This window comes from Diorhabda carinulata, chromosome X (assembly GCF_026250575.1).
Source record: "Diorhabda carinulata isolate Delta chromosome X, icDioCari1.1, whole genome shotgun sequence".
Taxonomy (NCBI): Eukaryota; Metazoa; Arthropoda; class Insecta; order Coleoptera; family Chrysomelidae; genus Diorhabda; species Diorhabda carinulata.
In genome coordinates this window covers 13,347,302-13,373,548 of record NC_079472.1, presented here as the reverse complement: position 1 = coordinate 13,373,548, position 26,247 = coordinate 13,347,302, and the positions used below count along the sequence as shown (strand labels likewise).

At 33.5% G+C, this 26,247-nt stretch overlaps 3 protein-coding genes across 3 annotated transcripts in view; 2 read left to right on the top strand and 1 right to left on the bottom strand.

Moving 5' to 3' along the window:
- Positions 1-26,247, top strand: part of LOC130901607 (flotillin-2) — a 255,397-nt gene that overhangs the window by 151,882 nt on the left and 77,268 nt on the right. The window lies entirely within an intron of this gene.
- On the top strand, positions 4,117-16,723 carry LOC130901599 (glucose dehydrogenase [FAD, quinone]-like). The gene is made up of 8 exons (XM_057813081.1): positions 4,117-4,436; positions 4,646-4,783; positions 4,833-5,071; positions 6,207-6,502; positions 7,744-7,932; positions 12,747-13,226; positions 15,344-15,572; positions 16,509-16,723. The coding sequence occupies exons 1-8, from the start codon at positions 4,278-4,280 to the stop codon at positions 16,663-16,665; spliced, it is 1,887 nt and encodes a 628-aa protein (XP_057669064.1). The 5' UTR covers positions 4,117-4,277; the 3' UTR covers positions 16,666-16,723.
- LOC130901602 (glucose dehydrogenase [FAD, quinone]-like) lies at positions 18,010-25,420 on the bottom strand. Its single transcript, XM_057813084.1, has 4 exons — positions 25,063-25,420; positions 24,668-24,995; positions 22,151-23,027; positions 18,010-18,439 (listed from the first exon to the last, which is right to left on the bottom strand). The coding sequence occupies exons 1-4, from the start codon at positions 25,351-25,353 to the stop codon at positions 18,073-18,075; spliced, it is 1,863 nt and encodes a 620-aa protein (XP_057669067.1). The 5' UTR covers positions 25,354-25,420; the 3' UTR covers positions 18,010-18,072.

The following is a 26,247-nucleotide window of genomic DNA, read 5'->3' as shown; positions in this document are numbered from 1 at the left end:
AGATATCTTGGTCCAAAAAGTAGATCAGTTATCTTGTCAAAAATCGCCAGACTTTCTGGTTCTACTTTTTTCTTTGATCTTGTCTTGGTTTTGTCTAGTCGTGTTGAGTCTTCCCTAGTCTAATACATCATCTGGATGTTGCTAGACTCTTCCACTTTTTGAATCTTCTAGCGATTTCGTCCATAATTTTCCTTATTTTCTCTTGCTTGGTAAATCTAATGTACCAATAGGGGTCCATAATTTTCCTCAGGCTTATGTCCTATTCGTTGGAGCTTGTTTCTTGATATTTTTATTCATTTTGAAGTTAGTAGTTTTTAATAATTTTTGAGAATATGACATCAATGTAAATATCGACTTATTTAAGTGAAATATTGTACTAACAAATCATTCCGTGGTGTAGAGCACATTCAGGAAAATATTTTTCATATCAAAACTATTTGTCGAATCAACTATACTTGAAACATCACTATTCAGAGTTTTTTGTGGGATATGATTTTGATTGTAAAATGGCCCGGACATAAGAAATATGTTTCTCTGCAAGGCCAGGAATGGGGTTTTTTATTAATAATCACTCAGCTTCCCTTTAAACTTTTTGCTTTCATCCATACATCATTTTGTAGGGAATTTCATAACGTACAAAACCATGAGAGGTGCCACCTTTCTTGGCCCTTTTCTTCAGAGAATTTTGATGTTAAAGGGTAAAAAAGACTCTCCCTTGGTATTGAAATAAATACTTTAAACTATTATATCTCGTTTAATTTTCAAGCTATGTGAGTTTAAAAAAGCAAAATGTCCAGTAAAATAAAAGCTAAATTTTAGTTACAAAAAAATTCTTTTGTTGATACAATAGTTTTTGAGATATTTTGAAAAAATTACGTTTTTTTTTCAAAATATACGTGTTCCAAACCATTCAAACTTTTGGAACGTGTTGTTAGAGCTTAAACAAAGATAATTTTACATGGACTACGATTAATTTTAATTTTGCCGCATATGGTATCAATTTTAGCGACATTTTTTGTTTCAAATTCGAGTTACTTAACTTATTTTCGTCATAACTCGCTTAATTTTCATGCTAGACGGTTTTATAAAAGCTCATTTCAAAGGTCTGAAAAAGTACTTTGAAAATGTTTATTACAATATTTTATGCAAAATTGATCGTTTTTCCGTTATTTGAGCTCAAACCTCTGCATAAATTTACGAAATAGAAAAAAATTAGCTTTCAGTGACTCATAAGTTGCTAAATATTATTTAAGAAATTTAATTTAAACTGACCAATTTCTTTGTTTTTTTTATGATTCAATTTTAATAAGAATAATTTTTTCCAGCAAATACGTAATTTTCGGGTTTTTTGTTAAAAAATATTGAAAAACGGGTTTTTTTAAATTTTCAATCGCGAATAACTCAGAAATTTAAATTTCCTTCCCCGAGTAAGTGTGGTATTCACCCCTGGGGTAGAAGCATACATTGGCAGGTTTGTTATTTGCATCATTTTCGAGCTTCTGTCAAAATTTCAAACTAATCCATGAAAGTCTTTAAACTTGCGAGGCGATTTGCTTGGTTCACTGTACTAGTGATCGTTTTTGGCTCAGCGTGTGTGACTAAATTTAGATTAGTGCAGTTCCGGCTGTATTACTTCCAGTTGTTAGTCACGGATAAATCACATAAAACCTGTAAAACCGCCGGGTAATCACTATTACGTCAAACCTTCCTCGTATTCATCGTGAAAGTAGTATTTCTAAGAAAACAGAATATCTGACAACAATGTAAATACCACCATAATCGTTTTCGCCCTGTATATGTAGATATGAAATGTCTTCGAGTTCTGCTACTGATGAATTGATGATTGATGATTTTCGAAAAAACGATTCTGGAAGTGAAAACTTAGTTTTATAATCAATTAGTTAAACGATGTATCAATAAACAATTTAAAATTGCGCGTACTACTTTTAAACAATAATTATGAGTTTCCAAATAGAATTAACATTTTAGGTTCATCGAAGAAAACATTCGAACGTTACCCAATGTTGTGTCATTAACGTGTCCATATTTTAATTACGTAATTAGATAATTGTAATTTGAACTATTAAGTTAATGTAATGACTTTTGTGTCTGAAATATTTTCCTTTAGTACAATTACCACAGTCTATAATTTATTGTAAACCGAATGATACCAACCTTACTAACTAAATTTTCCCTAGATTTTAGCTAAGCAACTCCGAAATATCAGTAAATCATGAAATATAAATGTGCAAACTATTGCGAATAACATCATTTTCAAATATTAGGCCAAGAGCCGGTTTTTTTTTTTGTAAAAAACATACAGGAACAGATATTATTTTTGAATATGTTCAGGGGTGTCCCCTGAATGTAAATCCAAGTGGGCGTCATGGGGGGGGGCGGCTTCACTTCAACCGCCATCCTGAAAAACACGTTTTATTAAATATCTCGCGAACCGCGCATCGTACGACAAAAATTTTGAAAATCATTATTATAGATAATAATATTTGCCATCTTTTTTATTCGAAACTTTTTTTTGTATAACGCATAGGTTTTTAATTATAGCGCTCCAAACTTTTTTCAATATGGTTTTTGCTAAATATTATTATTATCTACAATAATGATCTCCACAATTTTTGTCGTACGATGCCAGATATTTAATAAAACGTGTTTTTCAAGAAGCCACCCCCCATAACGCCCACTTGGTTTTACATACCTGTTCCCGTACGTTTTTTTCAGAAAATACTTTTTTGGTCGCGGCTCTTGGACTATATCTAGTATTAGGCGTTTGTACACTTATATTTTCATGCAATTAACCTACTTATAATTTCTGAGCAGGTGGTAGTTAAAAAGGAATTATGTCATACTGATATGAGGGCTGCTACTTGCCTGTAAATCCGATTTTGCTTCACCGATTTTTATAAATTTGATGTTATTTGAAAAAGCTATTGTCCAACAGAAAAAAATATACGATTGTTGATATTTGATATTTATTATTTTTCAAAATATATACAATACACTTTTGCATGCTTTCGATTTAATTTTTTCCATTCCGATTGAGGTAACTCCAAAACATGTGATTTGAACGCATCAACCGCTTCTTCAGGTGTAAAAAAACGTCGACGACGAAGAATAAATCAATGGGGGCCAAACAAGGACTGTATGGCGGATCAATTCGATATTTCGACTGTTCAAAACCGTTTTTTTTTGAACTGATGTATAACAGATCATATTGTTGTAGTTGTTTTCCTTGAGCCGCTTTAACCAAAAGTTTCCTTTTTTTTATTTAGCCATTTTTTTTCTTTTTTGATTGTATTGTAAACAACTCAACTTCAGATCATCTTGATATGTCTAAACTTTAGATTATGAAACTGGATGTTCATATTTTTATGCCAAATAGTCCATGAAGTAAGAAGTTTATATACAAAATATCAAATCGAGAATATAAATAATTGTTGAGGAATTAATTTTTGAAAATGTGTGTTTTCCAGCTTCATGTGGAACGAAACGTAATTCGTTAAGACGCCATTTTTTATTATGTCATACAAGACGCCATTTTGTACTATGTCATGCATAGCGTGACCATTGTTGCCATTTATCATTCAGAGGTCGGATTATGTCTTAAATAATGAAATTATTACGATGTCATAATTCAGTTTCATATTTTCATTTTTATTTTACAACTTTGAAATTTTGACACAAGTTATCATCACTATGGCGTGTCATTTTTAGTAATTGTTCATCTTACAGTTGAGAAAGTTAGGTTAGGTTAAGCAAGGTTAGGCTAGGTTATTATTATTTCGTATCTCATTTAAAACTTAAACCCCCAATATAACATCAGTTTTAAATTATTTAAATAAAGGCTCCCTTTACGGGTGGAATCTCGTAGCTTTTTCCGGGGCTAGGGTTACCCCTCGCAGCTCATTCCGGGGGCGCGGAAAACTTCTTAATCCGTTTACAATTTATATTGGTCAGTGTTGATTTACACTCGACATAACCTCAAACTGTATCTTCTAATTGAACAAAACCGGAGGGTTCAGCAACCTTTCTTCAGAGGAGGACCACCCCTCGCTGCACCCTTTCACCTTCGCTATAAATCGACGGTCCATAATCCAAAGTTTGACCCTTGATGTTCATAAATTTTTTTTCTACAGCACTGGTTCAATGGATATGTCAAATTTGACAAGCTATCTAAATTTGATTGATCTGTTTGTGATATATCAAATTTCTTGTAAATAGTATATTTTTATATGATAAATAAATTATTAGTTTGATTAAAGATGGAGGGAATACGAGGTATTGTAGAATACGACATGACTACATTAAGAGGTCCTTTAGCGAATGCTTTTATCATCCTTATAAATGCTTTGTTTTTCCATGTGAAATTAATAGGAGTTCCAGATATTTATCCGAAAGATTTCGGTGATTTTTTAATGCAAGTGAGTGGATATACGTTCATTTTATTTATCGCTCTAGCTTTGAAAATAATTCCATTACATTCAATTTGAATTAGTTCAAAATCGACGTTTCTTTTAATGATAGAATCGATTACAGATTTTAGCCGGTACCATTACAGGACATTTCAGGGAAACCTACTCAAATAGTCAATGTAATAAAAATATTTTACAACTTATCTGATCGATTCTAGGAATATGAAGATGTTTTTGACTTTATAATAGTTGGAGCTGGATCAGCTGGATGCTCCTTAGCTAACAGATTAACAGAAGACGAAAAATGGTCGGTACTTCTAATCGAAGCCGGAAACTATCCCTCGATAACTTCAGAAGTATGTCAACAGATGTAGTAAACTTCCATTTGAATCTATATTTTCTCAGGTTCCTGCGTTTTATAGATTGTTAGTTGGTAGCGAAGAGGATTGGAAATTTGTTTTAGAAAAGGACGAGAAAGCTTGTAAATCCTTCGAAGGCGAACGGTGTACTCTGAGTAAGGGAAAAGTTTTGGGTGGTACAAGCACCATCAATAATTTACTTTATATTCGGGCTTCTACTTACGATTACGATGTCAATGATTTCGAATCGTGGGGATCAAATGTATCGTATGCTATACACAATAGGTATATATCATCATTTTAATTTGATTTTGTTCGAATTAGACCTTTAGATTTCTTTTTAATTGTGAACGTTTTTGCTTGAGAAATTTGAAAAAACCTGCTACATCTCTTAGATTAAACTATGTATTATTGTGAGAAAACGAAAAAATGACGAAGTGGTCTTCACAAATAGAACTAATCGTGCGAATACAGGCAAAGAGAAATGCTTCATTGTCAAAAAATTGTTTTAAAATTCACTGGATTACCACTTCACAATTCGCAGTTGAAAGTAGTATCAGTTGTCATTAATCAACCTCGACTGTGGTATTGAACAAGACTGGCTGTGAAAAAGGTGATAAAAGGAAAATACAATGGTCTTGATCCCGCGTATACCGATGATTTCTAACGATTTACAATTCGATTTTAAACGTTTACAATTTCCGGTATGTCTGGCCTTTGCGTTGACCAAAAATAAATCGCAAGGCCAGACAGCAGAAAAATTCAACAAAGAAGAGGGAATCTTTGGTTAAAGCGATTCTCGGAAATTTAGGATTCAGCTTGCGAACATTGGACAGAATATTCAAAATCGTTAATAAATTTGTTGGCAACATTCTAAAACAATAAAATGTAGTACAAAAATTGGCACCTAAATGTTCTGAAAATCAACAAATGGAACAAAAAATCCAAATTTATTATTGTCGGAGGCGATTTAGTAAATTCAGAAGTATATTTCAAAAGACACATTCCCGAAATCGAAAGTGCTGGTATGGTTGACGATATATTCTCGTGATCTTTCTTCTTCAGCATAAATTTGTCTCTCTGGAAATTCTGTAACCTCCAAAATATATGAAAAATAGTGAGTTAGATCTAGATTGGATAGATCTAGATTAGATAGACTGCTTATTATGCGAAAGACGTTACCAAAGTGCCTCAACTGGAGCCAATTGAACGTTTTTGAAGAAATTGAAGAAATTTGAAAAGAAACTTATATTCTGAAGGTTGGAAAGCAACTACACATGAAGAATTATGAAAGACAATTTCGAACAAACTCCAGCAAACGCAATATTTAAATACAAAATGTGTGTAATGATAATTCCCTTCTATTTTGATTTTTTTCTTCAAATCTTGCTAATTTTCACTTTGAAACGATTCTCTGTAGGCTCGAAAATTATAATGGACCCATTATTCATAACGTAATACACGGTCGAAATGGATTGATCCGTTTGGACCACGAGAATTTCACCGGTTCATCAAAAACTTTATTACAAAAAACTTACCGATCCGTTGGGATATTATCGAAGCCCCATAGACAAGACATAGGCTTCGAAGATCATCTGGTAACGCAAAGATTTGGAGAAAGGATTAATATGGCGAAAAATTTCTTAACTCCGATCAAGGATCGTCCAAATCTATTTTTAACAACGGATTCAGAAGTTACTGGTATTGTATTAACAGGTTTGTTGTTATTTTTTGCATTTAGATTTTGGGGTTAACTTCGAATATATCTTTGATTATTAGAGAAAGTTAGCAATGCATAAAAAGAAAGAGACCCACCAATTGATCCAAAAATTTTGTTCTCTATCAATTCCAGTAGCTTCACAACTTATCGTGAATGAAACGTCGAATTTATGAGACCTTCCAAGGGAGTGCGTAGTACGGTCCATGAGTTCTTGATCTAGGGTACAGAGTGCGTACACAATCTTAATGCACGCGTCGTCGACAAAGTCTCAACAAGTTTTACACAAAGCTTCAACTGGTCGTTTTGATCCATTTTATTATAGTAGATCCGGAAACACCACTCAGTCAAGTGATTTTGACACATGTCTTAAATTGAGTTATGAAATTTGTGACTAAAGAAGAATTAACACAAACACAAATCACTTATGCCCAAAAATTTAAAATTGGACTCTAAGCTGTTTCGCTGGGGACGAGAACCATTAGAAGATGACACACGTGCGGGAGGTCCAGTGACGGTGATGATTCAAGAAAACATTGAATTAGTGAAAGAAATTGTTTAGAGTATCTAAAAACGAAAGAAATTGCAGCACAGATCGGCATTTCCAAAACAAGTCTTCCAAGGATTATGCATGAGTATTTGAATATGACAAAATTTAGTGCAGTGCAAAAACAGTGTGGAATAGAACGTTGTAAGAGATTTTTGGAATTTCCCATCAATTGTAACGGATAATGGTCTTTCACTATGATCTGACATCCAAAAGAGATCCCATAGAGTGGCATTCGAAAGGAGAGCCTGTCCAAAAAATGCAAAATTCACGAAAAGCATAAAAAAATGATAGCTACAATATTTTGGGACTGCAATGGTATCCTTTGGATTGACTTTAACGAATCAAAAACAACCTTATTCACTAAAAATCAGCCAAGAGCTTGTATAATATTTTTATAGCAGAACGGAACTACAGTCATACGTTCTGAAAAGTGTGTGCAGATAAACGGAGAGAATATATTGAAAAACAAGCAGAGTTTTTTTTTATTTATGACCTTTCTTTCTATGTTAGGCTGAGAATTCATTGACCACACTACGTCCCTAATCCCCAAACCGATACCAAGCTAGATAAATCTGCAAAATATTTAGATTTAACTAGATTAGGATCATCTCAATATCACCCAAAATTAAGAGTTTAACTGGGACATGAACGAGAATGTTCGACTTTACTTTGTTGACATTTGTATTATAGAACCAATTGATCGAAGAGTAAGTGGAGTTAACGTAACAGTCCAAGACGTACCGTTATTCATAAAAGCAAGAAAAGAAGTTATATTGACTGCTGGTGCAATTAATAATGCCAAGCTTTTATTAGCAAGCGGAATCGGTCCGCGAAATTACATCGAATCGAAAGGTCTCCAGTCGTATGTAGATATTCCAGGTTCGTATATTTAAGAACGTTAGTTAAAATTATTCTTCTTTTCCATCTGAATTTAACGTTCGCCTATGTGACTACGCAGCTGTAGAATATTATGAAAATGTAGTTGAATTGCAATGTTTAGTAAGGTCGTGCTAAATCATTCATATTAAAAACGTGGTTGGAAAAACGTTTTGAGGAAGTATTTCTGTTATGGTTTATTCCTGTTGGTGCGTTAAAATACACGAACTCTTTTTCAGTAAAGTTGTACCAAGTCTTCAATATATTTTATTACAAAAAAAATTTCTCGAAGCATCGTCATAGAATACTGTCAAGGTGGAGCGCACTCTTTATAGACCATCGCGCGGCTGTTGAAGAAGCCGATGACTTCCGACTTGCTTATACGAACTTGCCTCTTTAATACTCTATTTGGAAAGAGCGTAGAGTAATAAATGCTCATTATAAATGCAAAACCTTGAAATTTTTAATACGTTACTTCTCGTCCAAAATTTGGAATATATAAATATGCCAATGATAAATAAGTAAATGGACAGAGATATATTTTCACCATAATTGACCGTACTAAAATGCAAGCGGTTACCTAGATAATCCGAATGACCATCCTTTTCTTTCCAAAATTAAAGGATATCTTTATTTCCCTCTCTATTTTAATACTTTCACACCAACCTCTGAATCTCCCCAAAAAGTAAGAAGACCTTTACTATCATAGCCGTTGCAATGGGTTTTTCGTAATTAATAAAATATTATTATTGCTTTTTAATATTTACAGTTATTTTAATTTATTTTATTTATTTATAAATACTAAATAGAAAATATACTAAACTACACATTACTATATTTTATACAATAGTCTACAAATATTTCCTGTAATTTAATTAATTATTTAAAGTATGTACCGGGTGTCCCAATAAGAATGACTCTCGGCCGTATCTGTTTATAGTACAGCTTTGGGAAAAAAATTTATAACAAAAGTGACGTCAAGAAAAACCTGGAAATTATTCACAGAGTTGTAGGTCCACCCCCAAAGGGCGTTATTGAATACCAAAAATTATAAAATGAATTATTTACAAATTTTCCCTGATTAAGATGCATTTAAACTACGATTATCGGATTCTTCAAGAAATTCAGCGTATAATTGATTTTACAAGTTTCAGTCCATCTCTTAAAATAAGACGTGGGGGAGAGTGGGAACTTTTTTTATGAAAAAACGCATGTAAGTCTAGTTCTACTTAAGCTATCTATGCAAACTTAGTCTTTTTGAAGATATCTCCTTTCTACCAATGTAAGAGTTATAATTTTGAAACAACCTAATGAGTAACGTATACGCTAGAGGGCGCTATTTTTTTTTTTTTTAAATCTAGCTATCCATGAAAACTTTTGAATAGAAACATGCAGTTTTAATGAAGGAATACAAAAGTAGACCAAATTAGCAACAGAATAGCGAAAACCGCATGTCGATATCTTTTTCGTATTACGAGATATCCTAAGAAATGTGTAAATTCCATAACGCAGTTTTCCGGTGACAGCATAAGTAAAATTGACATAATAATTGGAACTATTATCAATAGAACAAGGAAAGACAATTTTGAGGAGTCAAAAAATGTTAAAATCCCTTCAGTCAACCCGGAGTAATTTGTGTTTAAAGGAAAATGCTTAAAATTTACACATTTCTAAGGATATCTCAGAATACGAAAAAGATATCGACATGCTGTTTTCGCTATTCTGTTGCTAATTTGGTCTACTTTTATATTCCTTCATTAAAATTGCATGTTTCTATTCAAAATTTTTCAAGGATAGCGATATTAAAAAAAATAAATAAATAGCGCCCTCTAGCGAATACGTTACTAATTAGGTTGTTTCGAAATTATAACTTTTACATTGGTAGAAAGAAGCTCTCTTCAAAGGGACTAAGTTTGCATGGATAGGTTAAGTAGAACTGGACTTACAGGCGTTTTTTCATAAAAAAGTCCCCGCTTCTCCCCACCTCTTATTTGAAGAGATAGATTGAAATTGTAAAATCAAATATACGCTGAATTTCTTGAAGAATACGATAATCATAGTTTAAATGCATCTTAATAAAGCAAAATTTGTAAATAATTCATTTTATAATTTATGGTATTCAATTACGCCCTTTGGTGGTGGACCTACAACTCTGTGAATAATTTCCAGGTTTTTTTCGAGGTCACTTTTGTTGTAAATTTTTTTTTCCCGAAGTTGTACTATAAACAGTTCCCGAGATATGGCCGAGAGACATTTTTATTGGGACACCCGGTACATATTTGCAATATATGTATTTTATTCCGAAAATGAATTGCGGATGAATTGTTTAAATTAATCATGAGAGGTTCTACAGTTTGATCAATAATGTTGTCTAATTTCCACATTTTTTCTTCCTCTTTGATTAAATGCTGAATGCATTTTTGCCGGTTTTGGCGATTTCTTGCCACTTCAACAATATTTTTATTTATCTTGACAATTGACAAAAGTTCGTTTTTCATCAAGTCATTGTTGAATGTAATATTTTTTTGTATTAACCAGTTAATAATGTCTTTGTTTTCTCCATGACGTCGTAGGTAGACTTTCAACTTGTCTCGAGTGGTAACTGGCGTTGTTAAGAACAATTACAGATCCGGCTGGAATAAGATCTAGCATTTGTATAAAGTATTCCTCGAACACATCTGCATTCATATCCTCGTGTTAGTCACCGGTGTTTTTATTCAAATAACAGTAGGCCCTACTATTAATCGTCTGCCTTTTCCTGATGGAGCTCTCAATAGTCCTTCCAAGAAAGCTTGTCTAAAATTGTAACCGTCTTATCTTGCAATATTTTTCCTACAGTTTGTCCCTCGTTAACCCAAGTTTCGTTCAAATAAAAAATAGTTTTTCCTTCCTCCCCGAGTTTCTTAATCGTCCGTAAATAAAACCTTCTCCAACACACAAGTTTCATGTAGAACCTGCCAAAGGCTATTTTTGCTGATTGGTGGCCATCCGTCTTCCAAAAAGGACGCCAAAATTTTATCAATGGTAGGAATTTTCTTTTTAAAGTAAAATGAGTGGACTTTCCTGCGGATTGCATATTTGTAATCTTCATCGATGTAAACCTTTGGCCTTCCTGACCGAGACTTTGGACCACTTAAACATCCACTTGTTTTCCTTTCCTTAAGAAGTTTGTACACCGTTGATTTTCCTAGACTTGTCATCTTCGAACACATACTTGTTAGACCATCCACACTCACTGATTTTAATGTACCATATACATTTAAAGCCATGGCTTTCTCGTTAACAGCGTCTTCACTTTGTGTATTGGAGTATAGTTTTCAAAAGTCGACATGCTGAATATTCACTAAAGTTTTGTAAACGTTTCTGTGGTAAACACTGCGCTAGAAATGCAGTTGTGTATTGGGAATTTTCTTTTATAGGACTTTTTCTTAAACTGAAACTTGTCAATAACCATTTAAGTATTTAATTTTATTCTTTTATTAACCTCTTGCAAAATGTACCTAATTATCTTTTTTGCAAGAAAACATTTTACAAATCGTATTCAAATTAACGTGTCGGTATAAGTATATACTATAAGGGGCGTGAAATATGTACCTGTCAACATCATTCCTTTCTTAAAATACCCCAAAGGAATTGTTTTGGCCGATAAAATAATAAATTGTTCTTAAATGTGATTACGGCTATGACAGCCAGGGATTGATCTATTACTCTACACTTTTTCGAATGGAGTATATCGTTTCGGGTCGTAACATTAAGTTTGTCGCTTAAATTTTTTTTTTGAATGTTTTTGTAAGTACACAGATTTCGTTACTGATCTAGTTCAAATATTTATTCATACATGTTCGTTTTGGCTTCTTTTGTTATTTACTTCCCAGATAATGTTTGTTTAACGTTTATTTCTCGTGCTACTTATTTCAGTCACCTCTGCTTCTTGAATACCAACGCTCTGTATGTCATAGTTTAAATATTCTAAACTTTTCACTTTTTCCAACTGCATTTCAACTATAATCGATTTTCAGGTCTTCTGGTTTTTTTTCCATTACAATTTTTGTTTTCTATAAATTGATATTCATGCACCTTAATTTTAATGCTATCTTTCATGTTAATAAATTCATTTCTAGTCAACAATACTGAATCGTTCTAGTACCTTGTATTTCTTGTTGTTTCTCGTCTTCTATATTAAGTAGCTCCCCAAATTTTTTCCCTGCTACTCAGTTCGTTATGATTACCATATCATCAACCTGTTTTCTTTGAATTTAACAATTTTTACTAGTGTTCAATTGTCTTATTTCGTAAATATTCTCTCCATCATTTCTTTTGTTGATGCTTTATATTTAATCTCGACGTATTTCCTTTTCGTTTTCGATATATTTTTTTATCTAGCTACTCCCTTCTACCTTTTAAGTTTGTTTATTCTCGTTAAACAAAGTGGTTTCCCTGTTTTTTATATATTTGAGAAATTAGAGCTAAACAAGAGCATTCCGTAAGAAGAAACTGGTTCTTGAGGAGTCCATAAAAATCCTCATTCTGCCAACGAGGTCTGGCTATTACATAACGAGACTGGTTACGAAAAAGGGTCTACATTCGAATGCTCCCCTTCAATATACCCCCATCCCCTCGCGACACACTTTTCCATACGTTTTGAAGTGCTGGAGGTGAGTGCCTTTAGGAGCTCTGCCGTTTTTTACTTTAGCGCTTCCATTGATTCAAATCGAGTCCCTTTTAAAGCAGATTTTATCTTCGGAAACAAAAAAAAGTCGCACGGTGCAAAATCTAGACTTAGTATTAACTTATACATAATTAAGGTATATTTTCAGGCGTTGGAAAAAATCTTCAAATGCATTTGTTAGTTCCTCTGTATGTAGCATATGAACCTCTAACCGCATGTGACCGAGAATTTTACACAGAGAAAGATTTAATCACTGATACCTTCAATTACATTATCAACAGGAACGGTAATTTTACTAACACGGATGTAAACGAATTAACGACGTATATTTCTACGTTTAAATCCAGCGGCAGCCTTCCCAATTTGGCAATTCACCATAAGAATTTTAAAATCGATGATAATAATCTCGAAGCTTGGACGGAAAGTTTGAAATATGATTTGAAAATTAGTAAGACTCTAGTCAAGTATAATAGAGAGAGATCGATATTGGTATTTTTGATTAAACTTTTACACCCTTTATCTCGCGGCGAAGTATTTTTAAACGACACCCATTATTTGAGTAATCCGAAAATAATACCAAGATTCATGTCGGATATCAAAAATATGGATTTTCAAGTACTATATTCAGGTAGTCACAAAATAATCTTTTATTATACAAGTTTTATGAGACACTATTTTGTTGCACGACGAACGCATTTTATCGCACGCGTTTTTAGAGCACGACGAGCGCATTTTATCGCACGTGTTCTTAGAACACGATGAGCGCATTTTATCGCACGCGTTTTTAGAGCATGACGAGCTCATTTTATCGCACGTGTTCTTAGAACACGATGAGCGCATTTTGTCGCACTTGTTTTTAGAGCACGACGAGCAGATTTTATCGCGCGCGTTTTTAGAGCACGACGAGCGCATTTTGTGCACACGTTTTTAGAGCACCACGAACGCATTTTGTGGCACGCGTTTTTAGAGCACGACGAACGCATTTTGTCGCAAGCGTTTTTAGAGCACGACGAGCGCATTTTATCGCACGTGTTCTTAGAACACGATGAGCGCATTTTGTCGCACTTGTTTTTAGAGCACGACGAGCAGATTTTATCGCGCGCGTTTTTAGAGCACGACGAGCGCATTTTGTGCACACGTTTTTAGACCACGACGAGCGCAACGATTGGGATTAAATTGTCTCAAAAAACAAGCATAATATATTTTTTTTCTATTTTGCCCCTATTTTGTATCTCAAGTTAAAAAGTTAGACAAATATAATAGAAAAAATTGGCATAATAGTACAAGAAGGTAAAAAACGAGGTGAAGAATTTAATTACACACCTCCGGAATTACGAAAATGGCAGAAGACGCCATAAATAATTTGCTTGCCGAAAAAGTCGCGCAGCATTTACGAAATTGACTCAGCAATTTCGATAATGGTGCGACTCTAACAATGTGCACACAATAACCGAAAATATTTTGTTTGCTCAGTTCGAAATTCTGAGTAAAATTAAAAAATCATCCACCTTGTAGTTCACTTTACGCTTACCTGAAAACGTTTCTACAAGGTTATGAACCTAGTTCAAAGTTTTAAAATCTGATGACATGTGCCAACTCCTGATCGTGATTGTCTTGAAGATTAGACAACTCGTGACGGATGATTATGCAGCGCGTGATTTTAATTCTGACATGAACATAACCTAACTTAACTTACCTCCATCGGTATGGCGGTTTGTTTTACATCCTTCTACTGTCTATTGAGGTGCTCAAAAGAATTTTGAAACTTTTTTATAATCTCTGTTTTTTTTTTATTTAAAATCATTAATTACTAGCAATTTGTTTCTCCGTTGATTACTACGTCTAGTACGAATGCCATTTTTAATTTTAACACCTACATTACGTTATCTATTTGAAAAATGAAGAACGAAGCTGGTCTAATTGGCAAAAGCAGGCCGTGACTTGATTACATGGAGAATGGAGATCCTCATCTGTTGCGGAGGGCTACATTGACAATTCTATCAAGAAAAAAAATGGAAGTATCTCCAAAGTTTTAATCAAAAAGATCATCAATATAATTTTTTTCATGTTTACATGATAAAAACAAATCATCAACTGAGAAAATTGGAGCTAGTGGTGACCAAAACGTTGGATAAAACTTCGTGTCAACTTAAAATCAAATTAAATCGTCGCCGTATTTATAAAAACATATAGAAAAATAATATCAAACGGCTTCCAGCACGTTCTACAAATTTTAGACTTTTCCTCCCTATCCGAACAGTACCAGCTTTACGGTCCATGCCGTGGACGAGTTCGTAACAATATGTTAGACGTAGATTAGGCTTTCGTTGAGTGACTCATTAAATAAAACACCATTATATCTGTTTTGTTTGATATAACAACATTTATTTAAAATACTGGTTTCAAATTTACAATAATTACAAAATTACAGTTGAAATTTTGAGGTTATGTTCAAAACTTTAGACTTTCGTTGGTCGGTGACTCGTTGCCGACTACCTCTACTATCTACAAGGTACCTGTTTCTGTCGAAATCATTATAATTTTGATGGGTGTGGTGATTATTCCAGTTCGTTGACGAGATCATCAAAAAAACCTGGTCGTCATTGCCAACATTAAAACTTTTGCGTATCGTATTGGAACTCAGTACGACATCCGTTTCCGTATCGTACAATGTTATAGGTGCAAAATAGAAAAAAAAAAATTAGTTTTTAGCTTTAGCAACATTTTAAAAATTACTTCCATCAGGTTTTGATTTCGTAACAAATTTAACGGATGCCATGAAAGACGTAAAAGCAGAGTTTTTGGATTTGGATATACCGAATTGTAGAAATTACAAATTTTGTACACCAGCTTACGTTAAATGTTATATCCATAATATGGCTTTTCCTGAAGATGTTACGAGTACCGTTTTTATGGGACCAGATTGTGATACGAACGCGGTGGTTAAAGAAAATTTAGAAGTTAGAGGAATAAGGTTAGTTGGAATTAGCGTTCTATGACATATTTCCGTTATTTTTTTTTCGATAATCCTTTTTATTTTTCAAAGAATACACTTTTTCCTGCGATGTTCCAACCTTTATAACCTTTCCAATTAATATGCTACTTAATACACTTCTACATGCGCTTGAACCAATTGAAGTACCTCCAAAACATGCGATTTGAACGCATCAACCGCTTCTTCGTGTGTAGATAAACGTCGACCTCGCAATTTATTTTTGATCTGCACGAAAAAGAAGAAATCACTGGGTGCTAAACATGGACTGTATCGCGGATGATCCATCAATTCGATGTTTTGACTGTTCAAAAACGTTTTTGATTGAACTGATATGTGAGAGGTTTCCCTGATTTTTTCGAACACTTCTGGCAAACAAATGCTGGTCTATATCTAAAAACTTAAGTAGCAACCGTCGTATTTTTCGCCTTTTTCCTCAAAATAGGCCTTTACGTATACGATAACGTCATCGTCTCATAAAAGTGAAACTTTGAAATTAGGAAACAGAAAAGTCACTAGGGACCAGATCTAGTGAATAGGCGGTCAACCAATTCCGAGAAGTGAGATGTAAAAGCATTTTATTTTGTTTTTAAATGTTTTCCTTTTATAAAGATAGTCGATGGACACAATCCAAAAAACGTTCGTTATCACTTTTCGGGTCGATGAAACCCTTTTACTTGTCTTGCATTGAAATAGTGTACCAATACGCCACCAGAAGGTGGTGGTTCTAGAAGCGAACGATATTTGTTCAAATGTGACCCATCACATACTAACTGTTGACGTTTTTGCCCCAGATTAATCGCAAAAAGTATTGATTATAACATTGTTTAGTACCAGAACGTTGTATAAAAAAATTACAACAATCCGACTTCCAGAAGTGCTTCTAATTACAATATCAAAACTATTTTATTTTATTAGATGTTTACGAGTAGCAGATTCGAGTGTCCTAAATAATATACCCATCGGAAATACCGTTTCTTCTGACGCCATGATCGGTTTCAAGATGGGCGAAATTTTGAGAGAAAAATGGCAGAAAGGTTATCAATCCGAATACCTTCCTCACCATTCAGATTAACGGTAGACGGTGTCGTATATTCTTGTAAATACATCAATAAATAAGTTCTAAGCAATAATTTGATTTTTTTGTTAATCAATTTGGTCTGATAGACGCTTAACAAGCTTTTCAATACACTCTTTCAAAGAAAGAGAGACCTTGGAACTTCTAGAAATTCTGTAGACAAAGCAGTAATGGTGAATTCTTTAACCATTCTCTCAACTCGTTGAACCAGGTCATCTGAAACGATATATTTGAGTCCTATGGACATCATTCACTAACAAAACCATCACTCATGAAAACACGACTCATTCTCCGATAGATTTCTATGAAAATATAGCCCTCAGCCTGTAGAAAACGAATCACACTTGGTGGGATCGTCAATAGTGCCTGTAGCACAACGCCGACTGGCGCCTTAATGTCAACAATAGCGGAGTGTGTAGTGTGAGAGCTTCGCAGACGCATACAGCGCATCGGAGGTTGAAAAAAAAGCAGTCCTTGTAGATACTATCAATGATTAGGCGTATACTTTCAGAATATAATCGTTCATATCATTCCAAGTATAACCTCATGAGTATATCCTTCACAAATAGTATTTGGGGACGTTAACTTTAAGAATATCGTTCAATAATTTCGTGTGTGGTCATAGCAGACTCAATCGTGAAGTGATAGTTATCATGCTGGTAGATGGAACTGAAAGAGATTAGGAATTACAAGCATCGCTTATCAACATCTGCTCGCGATAAACAATAACTATACGAGTTTGAAAGGGGGACTGTGAAATGGTTCACGCTATTTAAGTTACCCTAGGTATCAGAAAGGCTCCAGGTGTAAATCAAGCTTCAATGCTTGTACAATGACTGCAGTAGTTGGTTGATCGTACCTTTTTGTTGGTGTTTTTTCTTGTTGTCAAAAGAGATTCGATATCTTAATACTCCTAGGTTGTGATTTAATGGTTCAATCTTCAATACCAATTTACAATGCTTCTGTCATTCCTCCAATTGATTATTGTCACATTCCATAGCCTTCAATAACTTTTTCCCACATTCCATCAGTTGGATTGTTTAATTTCCAGTTTTCGATCTTCACATTTAGGTGTCTATTTCCTTCCGCATCAAGTTCTTTATCAAATGTCACCTTGTACTTTCTTGTAACATGCTTAATAGCCGCATTTTTTCTAGCTTCTATTTTTGGTGATTGGGGCGATATATCTTCGAAAAGAGCTTGGAGTTTACTAAGCTACAACTTTCACTTGAAGGATTTAGGAGTCTTATCAAAGATATCCTTCAATTTTATGAGTACGGGTCAACGGTTCAAAAGCTGTTGAATAACTAATATATAAATTAAGTTAATATAAGTAGGTCATTTATTTCAAACTAGTACTAAATTTTATTTTAATTATCACCTTACAATTTATCACAATTTTCTTTATAATTCTATTTTTTCATTCAACCATCGTTCTTTAATCATTATACCAGCTTTATGACCAATCATCATAGCAGGAGCATGCGTATTAGCACTAACAATCTTCGGCATTATACTAGCATCGGCAACACGTAAATTTTTTATACCGTGTACTCTCAATTCGGGGTCTACCACAGCAGTTTTATCACCCGCAGGTCCCATTTTACATGTTCCTGTTGGATGGTAAGTAGTAGAGGCAAGATGTCTCAAAGAACATCTCCAATAATCGTCTGAACGGTATTCGTATTGATCGCAATCGGGAAGATCAACTTTTACTATTTGCGGATCGAATTTTTTCATAGGAGGTGTCTCCAAAAGGTTCTCTACGAATCTGAAAACAATAAAAAATCAGCTTTTTCACAAAATGGGAGGTTGCCGTTAAAAATAGTTCACACACCATCTGTCTAAGGTTTTCGAACGCTATAAAAAATCACCAGTGATTCAGCTTTGCAAGCTTTATGTTTTCTAAGTAACAAAACGATTCATGAAGAAAATATTGAAAATAATATCAAGTTTTTAATTTTATGGAATCTGCTATTCATTTCCTTAAAGTGTAGATATATCTGCTGGTATCCCTGGCGGCGCGTCTATGCAAGGATCTACTGGCAGGAAAGCTCAATATCCCTTTCGGATACAGAGGGAAACCTTCAAATCATAGATCAGGGCTCTAACTCCAATACCTAGTACACCCGAAAAATCCACGAATATTGCTCTACATCATTTGATAAAAATTATATTGGACAGTGGAAATATTGGTCTGGCGGTACTCCTTGATATTGAAAGAGTACTTTTTTGGGCACTCTAGAAATGTGGCACCAAAAAGTGATAAGATATATGACACAGATCATTTAAGAACATGTCAGTGTCTTTTATAATGTCAACTACTTGCCCTTTGAGGCAAAAATGATAATTAAAAGTTAGTAGATCGAGACCATGAAAAATTCCTTTCATTGAAAGAGATAGTCCAAGCGGCGACCGCCGTGAAAGGGTGGTTAACCAGAATAAGTACTAAAATATATTTTATTAAATTTTGAATATTAGATGAATAATAAACCATTGGTCTGGCGGTCTTTGACTTGTCCAAATTTTGTTATTTTAATAAAATTTCTAATTTATTTTTTCGTAAAATCGATCTACATAACTTAAGTATAATTTTTCAGTTTACGATGGCGTTTTGACTAGATAAATACAGAAATTCAAGTCTGACGTTCTTGTTCTTAACGAAACTGTGTGTCATACAGTCCCCAACAAACTTATAACAACAACAAATTTTCTATACAAGGTATAAAAAAAAATTGAACATCAAAATTTTTATCTTTTATTCCTCTTTCAAATAGAATTGGTCTGGCACGTGAATACTTGACCAAAATTTTGCCAGACTTTACCAAGTACACTTTGAAAAATTGTGTATAATTCGATACTTCCAAAATAAAAAACAAAAAAAGAAAATGGTGTATCAAATTGCATTGATTTCTATCAAAAAGACTTGATGTATGCAGACCAAAAAGTGCCAATGTTTTTGTCATTTTCACGGAGGCTGTTCAGGGAAACACTGATGGTGAGATTAATTGCTCCATTACAACTTTGTGATAGACAAAAAATAGAGTCATTGACTGAGAATAGAATATGGGTGATTCCATTATAACTGTGATATTCAATGTCCTGTATTGTTTTTTTGTACTAGTCATTAATTAATAATCAATTAATAAAAATTTTGTGTTAATTGAATAATTCTTAAGATATTTAAACATTATTTTTATACAATATAACTTGCCACTTAAAGAAAACTTATACTACATCACTTGAATGTCAGTACCGTGTCATGTCCATTCCTAGAATTTACCGATAAATTATTAATTTTTTTTGTCGTAACAAATGATTTAAACTAATTACCTTATAAATTCTAATGTTTATGATCAAACTGAGGAAAATTGATGCACTTGTTGTTTAATATCTTAAGTTACCATGTCAGTACCGTGGATAAATGAGTCAGAACCGTGGAACTCAAAATCCGACATTTGTGTCTTGCTCGTGATACTTTGAAGTTGTAGTAAATTCCTCTTAGAGTTTTATTTTTACAGTAAAATAGATGAATAATATGCATAAAAAAGTTAGAAAAGTTAAATTTTAAAATCTTGAAATTTTGAATACAAAAAATCACAGTTAGAACGGAATCACCCATATATCGATCGGTAAAACCAACGATGAGACTTGGTAGGTCTCCCAGTAAAGGATGGGTTGCTGGTTGGAAAAAATATTGTCCGAAAGTTGATCTACATACGGAGTCATAAGAAGGATGGATACCAGAAAGTCTGTTTTTAGAAACCAAGATTGATTTCAAAATAAATTAATGCCGAATGTCCCACCGAATAGTTGTATTAACTTTTTGTGCGAACTTTAAATATATTTCCACGAAAGTTGTAATGTTCAAAAATTGCTAGAAAAAGGTTATAATTTTTCAAATTTGTGACAAAATTGCAAAGGGAACAGGTCACGAAGTAAGTCTAATTTACCTATTCACAATTACTTTAAACAGTAGTTGATAAAGACAGAATTTAAAAATGTAATCGCTGAAAACTGGAGAAACTGTATTCAACACGTGAAAAAAATTGAGAATTCATAAAGATGTGTGTACACAAATATAAATAGTTTTGAAACGTCAAAAAAAAAATTATTATTCATTTGCAAAATAGCAGCGATAGCGAAGTTCAACTAGATAATATCTGGTAATAAATAAAATGTAATAAATGTTTTTATTTATCAATCTATTGCGTATCATTTAACAGATTTAAGATGAAAATTCAACAGTCCCATCATATTAAAATTTCAAACTCAAATCAAATGTACCCTGTATTAAAATCAAATTATAAAGATTGCCCGGTATTATAATATACGAGGTCTTGCTATTAAATAACGAGACTGGTTATGCTGGAAGTCTTTTATGGTTAGAGCCTTTAGGAGCTCTGCCGTTTTTTGCTTTACCGCTACCATCGACTCAAATCGAGTCCCTTTTAAAGTAGATTTTATCTTCGGAAACAAAAAAAGTCGCACGGTGCCAAATCTGGTGAGAACGGCGGGTGTTCAAGCAATACTGCTTCACAGATAGAGCGTTATGGGCAGGTGCGTTATCCTGGTGCAAAATTGGTACGTTTTTTACGAACTCGTTCTCGCAGTGTTGCCAAAACTGACGAATAGTAAGTCTGGTTGAGAGTCTGATCCTCTGGAACCCATTCACTCATCACGATACCGTTAATGTCGATAAACACGATCAACATTGCTTTGATTTTGATTTGCTCTCTCGGCCCTCACTAAAGCGCTTACACCACTCAAAAACACACGCACGAGATAGAGAATTGACCCCATAGGCCTCTTGCAACAATTTATAGCAGTCAGTCGTAGTTTTTTTCAATTTAACGAGAAATTTGAGACATGCTGCTTTTGTTTTTCGTCTTAAATGGTTTTCGTTTCAAATGGCTACTGCACAAATACTATGATAGTAACGGAAACGTCTAGAGCGCCCTCTAGGCGCGCCGTCTCTTTATTTAATAACCAGACCTCGTCATATTGTGGCCCTGCACATTGCCCTATCAATAAATAGCTATAAATTTACGAGTTTAGGATCTTACCGAATTTTATATAAGATTTGTGAAAAATATAATACTTGTTCCTGATGGCATATATATTGATATTTATAAAAGTGCAAACTCTTCGATTCGTCCAATTTCTATAGTTACCGAAGTTTTTTGGAATAGTTGTCAGTATTTTTGATAGTTATTAGTTATCCTCCTGATTATGAATTGTTGAGAATCAAACAGTATGGAAATGGAAATCAAATACTGTAGCTAATACGTGGAGGATTCCATAATTAATAAACTGACACTGTCGTGAACATTATTGGATAAAATAATATGAAAAATCGCAAGTACACAAATTTAATCAAAATAAAAAAGTCGTTTAAATAGTCTAGCTTCCCATTTATTTTCGAAATTGTTTGTAATTTGAAAAATTTTTCCACGTTTATTAATATTGAACAAAAAATTACCTTATAGCTTCCAAAAATGTTTGCAAATCTTCACCATTTTCATCAGTGAAATATCCTGAATTTATCAAAGGTTTGTCTTGAGGATCGTTGCTTTTCAAAGTAATCCTACCTTTTGATTTGGGGTTCAAAAGTGTATTGCTAATCACTACACTTGGTCGACCTTTCACTGCATGTACTCTACTTTTCAAAATGTGTTCCTTTTCTCCAAAAGAACTGAATACATATTCTACGAAATTTTCGTCGTTCAACGGAAAAGCAACTAAATGATTTTGGACGTTAGGATATTGCGAATCATTTTTTGTATTGAAGAAATTCCAAAAATTCAATATACCCACAGAAGCTAAATCTCCTTTTTGATACATAAAGTATTTATATAATTCGTCTTGATTATTTTTCAAATTGAAAGCTTCTGGAGCAAATGTTACTAATGTTCCTATATTTAACATGTGATCTTCTAAATTATAACCAACAGGCAAATCTTTGAATACCTTTATATTTAAATTTTCTAAATGTTCCTTGGGTCCTATGCCTGATAACATGAGAATTTGAGGAGAATTTATAGAACCGGCAGATAAAATAATCTCCTTGTTAGCCTTTACTTTCAAAATCTTTTCACCGATTTTTACTTCGACGCCAATTGCGGTTTTAGTAGCAGGATCTATTAATATTTTGTTAACGAAAGAATGTAGAGAAGTGAATAGATTCGGACGTTCTTTAACTTTTCCCAAAAAAGCTTTAGCTGTATTATATCTTATCCCGTCATCGATGCATTGAAACCCTTCTAATGTTCCTAAAGGATTCGTAGGATCTTCTTCTTGTAGATTTCTATATCCTAAATATGTGAAAGCTTCGCGTAAGGATTCTACGAATGGCTCATCTGGAAAATTTAAAAATAAATAAAATAATCAAAGAAATACATGATCTCAGCAAATTGGTACGATTTTTTTTATATTCTTGAAAAGTTTGAGCGCTTTATCTTAATAAGTATATGTTTGTCAACAGTTTTTCATGACGCCTAAAGTTTGTTCAACGATATTGAATATGAAAAACAGTTGAGCAACGAGTTCGCTCGTAATTTTGTGTTTCCAATGAAATTACAGCTATATAAGTTTTGAAGATGTTACAAAAGTAATTTATGACACAAAACGTTCACTGGAGAACATGCTCCATCCATCCATCCATAACGATAACATAACGAAAAAGTTAAAAGTAGTGGTCGAAAAACGTTGTAAAAACATCCGAGAGATAGTAGATATTCAAAATCTCTTCATCTGATGTTTTGAAACTCCAACCCTGACTCATACCTGAAGACATGAACCTTTTGCACAAACTATGTCGAGTAGAGATTCTTAACATCGAAGTTGAGGATCTTACATTCATCAAACGCGTCATTATTGATGATGAGACATGAATTTACCAATATGACATAGAAACTGCCCAATAATTTAGCAATTGGCAATTTAAAAATGAATCAAACCCGTGGAACTACGTCAAATCTGACAAAAATCGTGTAAAGTTTGTTTTTTTTTTGTTAATCTGGTTAAAAATTGATCAAACATTCTACTAAAATCTCGTTTTACCGATAATACTTATTAAAAAAGTGATTTAAGTAAATATATTGCGAATTCTTCCACTGATATAGACCGTGAAGTCGGTCCTATTCTAATATATTAATTACATCTGAACTTTTGCGAGTGTGTTAAGTAAGTGCAAAAATGAATTGAAATTTGTAATTAAAAATCATTTAAATAAATAAAGACAAAGAGCAAATAGAGCTGATTTCATTTCTTATATTACCTTATACTAAAACTAGTAGACTGAAACGAACTTTTCGGTTTTTATGTTATTAACCTAAATTCAATGCCCTAAATAATTTTCCTAATTTTTATGTGATACAAACATTCTCTTAGAGTCTTTAGACTGACTCATAAAAGGAGTTTCGTATTTTAATAACTCATTCTTTTTTAAAATAAAAAAGCTATTGATATGTTAATAAACATTATTCGGATTCTTCGAATCAACCGTTAGAAAGTAGTTTAAATATTTTAAACAAAGCGAAATATGCAAAGTGACGCCCCAAACAGGCTGTCACTTTCGGAAACATCAAAAAAGCTCACAGAATATTATTGAGTTAGCTGTGACCATCAAGATGATAGACATATCGAGAATGAATATGCGAAAGCTCTGTTCAAAGTAGGTGCCGCGCCAGCTCACAATCAACCCAAAACAACAACAAATTCATGATTCTGAGCAGTGTTTATGTCGATATTTAACAATGGATAGAACACGGATCAATCACTTCACATCGTTATCCAATCGACAGTCAATTGCACGTGTAGAGATGCAAAAATCGACTCTCGTATTAATATTAGGAAGCGCACGGCTTTTGCTAACGATACCTTGGTTGTTAAAACATATATCAAGTGTATATCAGATAAATCTTCTCGACGATAATGCATAAAGTAAAACAAACACAGTTATTTAAAATAATGATAAAAATTTTAATAAAACAAATACCTGCATGGACTCTTGACAGTTTCATTAAACCTTCTCTTCCATATTGATCGCTAACATTTTCTTCTTGCATATTTTCTAATTTTTTAAAATGCTGCTTCACATTTTCCCAATCCCAATCGGTATTACCGAGCTCTGCCCAATGGTCGTAATCTCTTTTATTACCTTTAATATATAACATTCCGTTGAGGACGCTGCTACCTCCAAAAACTTTTCCCCGCGGCCAACTGCATTGCTCGTTTTTGAAACCTAAACAAGAAGTTTTCGAAGGTTCAGTTTTGTATTGCCAATCTTCGTCGGTTCCTTGAAGGTAAAAGAGAAGAGCTGGTATCTAGAATAAAAGAAAAATATAATATTTATTTGCTTTACTCGTATAGTGGAAAAATTATTAGACTCACATCACTGACAGCTGAAGGATATCCTCCAGCTTCCAAGACCAATACTTTCCATTTGTCATTTTCACTTAATTTGTTAGCAACGACAGAACCTGCTGATCCTGAACCTATTACTATAAAATCAAATTCGTCTCCATCGCGAATTTGTGAAGAATAATCTTCATTGTAAGCTTCTCTAGATCCCAACTTACATTTCGATTGTACCAAACTGTTTATTAAACTTATAAACAAGTAACCTGATATCCCCTGAAGGTTTCCAGGACAAGTATCCACCAACGAACTACCGATATCCATTTTTCACACCAAATAGTGTTGTGGTACGTGTTTATATATTTAGCATACTAAATATTTTCATATGATTTAGATAAAAAGAAAAGTTGTGTTTATCATTTAATTGGCGATAGAAAAAAAAATAGTACAGTTTATATTCTATTAAATATTCTCTTTATGCGTTAACATTTGATATTAATACACTTCTCGATACCAACAGCCATTATTAACATTTTGAACCCTTAGATCTGTTTTAAACCCATGCCTCGACCATTTCCATAACGTTTATTATCCAGTTTATAATCCTCATACTGTAGAAGCTACAATCTTTCGAGATGTATACTACCAAGCAAAAATTTTGCCCACCCTAAAGTTTACGTCATACACAACACTTTATGTTTTATATTTATAGAACTACAGTCGTCCATTTGATTCTACTTGTTTTTCAGGATATTCCAAAGATGTGAAGTGTCCTAGACATTGATTTCTGAATTCCCTTGTCCAATTTGTGTCACAAAACCTCAGTCGGGTTGGGGTCGGGTGATTTCAAGGGCCAAATAATTACTTTCTTTCAGTCGCTGGTTAGAACTTACCACATTTTCCATTAGTATTTTTTATAACCTTTTTACTTAAAAATCCCCTTAGTTTTAACCAGGTCTCCTGTAGCCATATCTCCAAAATATCACCAAACCATTACCGAACCTCCGCCGTGTTTTACAGTCGAAATTATACATGGATCTAACGTCTATTCTTGCTTTGACCTGCGAGCTAAAACACTTAGATCCAATACTCTCAAACCCAAACTCTTCAACCTCTTAATTTTATTTTGACGTCTTCAAAGAGGTTCCTTCCAAAGCGGCCAGTTTCTCTCAATTTCTTTTCCATCGTAGAAGGCAGATCCCTAGATTAATTGACTTC

Bases quoted from the DNA above. Each gene is read 5' to 3' on its own strand.
- LOC130901599 (XM_057813081.1), top strand. From the start codon at position 4,278: ATGGAGGGAATACGAGGTATTGTAGAATACGACATGACTACATTAAGA. The intron at 7,933-12,746 runs GTTCGTATATTT...GTATATTTTCAG, and splicing joins GTCGTATGTAGATATTCCAG to GCGTTGGAAAAAATCTTCAA. The intron at 13,227-15,343 runs GTAGTCACAAAA...TACTTCCATCAG, and splicing joins TTTTCAAGTACTATATTCAG to GTTTTGATTTCGTAACAAAT.
- LOC130901602 (XM_057813084.1), bottom strand. From the start codon at position 25,353: ATGGATATCGGTAGTTCGTTGGTGGATACTTGTCCTGGAAACCTTCAG. The intron at 23,028-24,667 runs GTATTTGTTTTA...TAAATTTTCCAG, and splicing joins ACTGTCAAGAGTCCATGCAG to ATGAGCCATTCGTAGAATCC. The intron at 18,440-22,150 runs GTAATTTTTTGT...TATTGTTTTCAG, and splicing joins ACATTTTTGGAAGCTATAAG to ATTCGTAGAGAACCTTTTGG.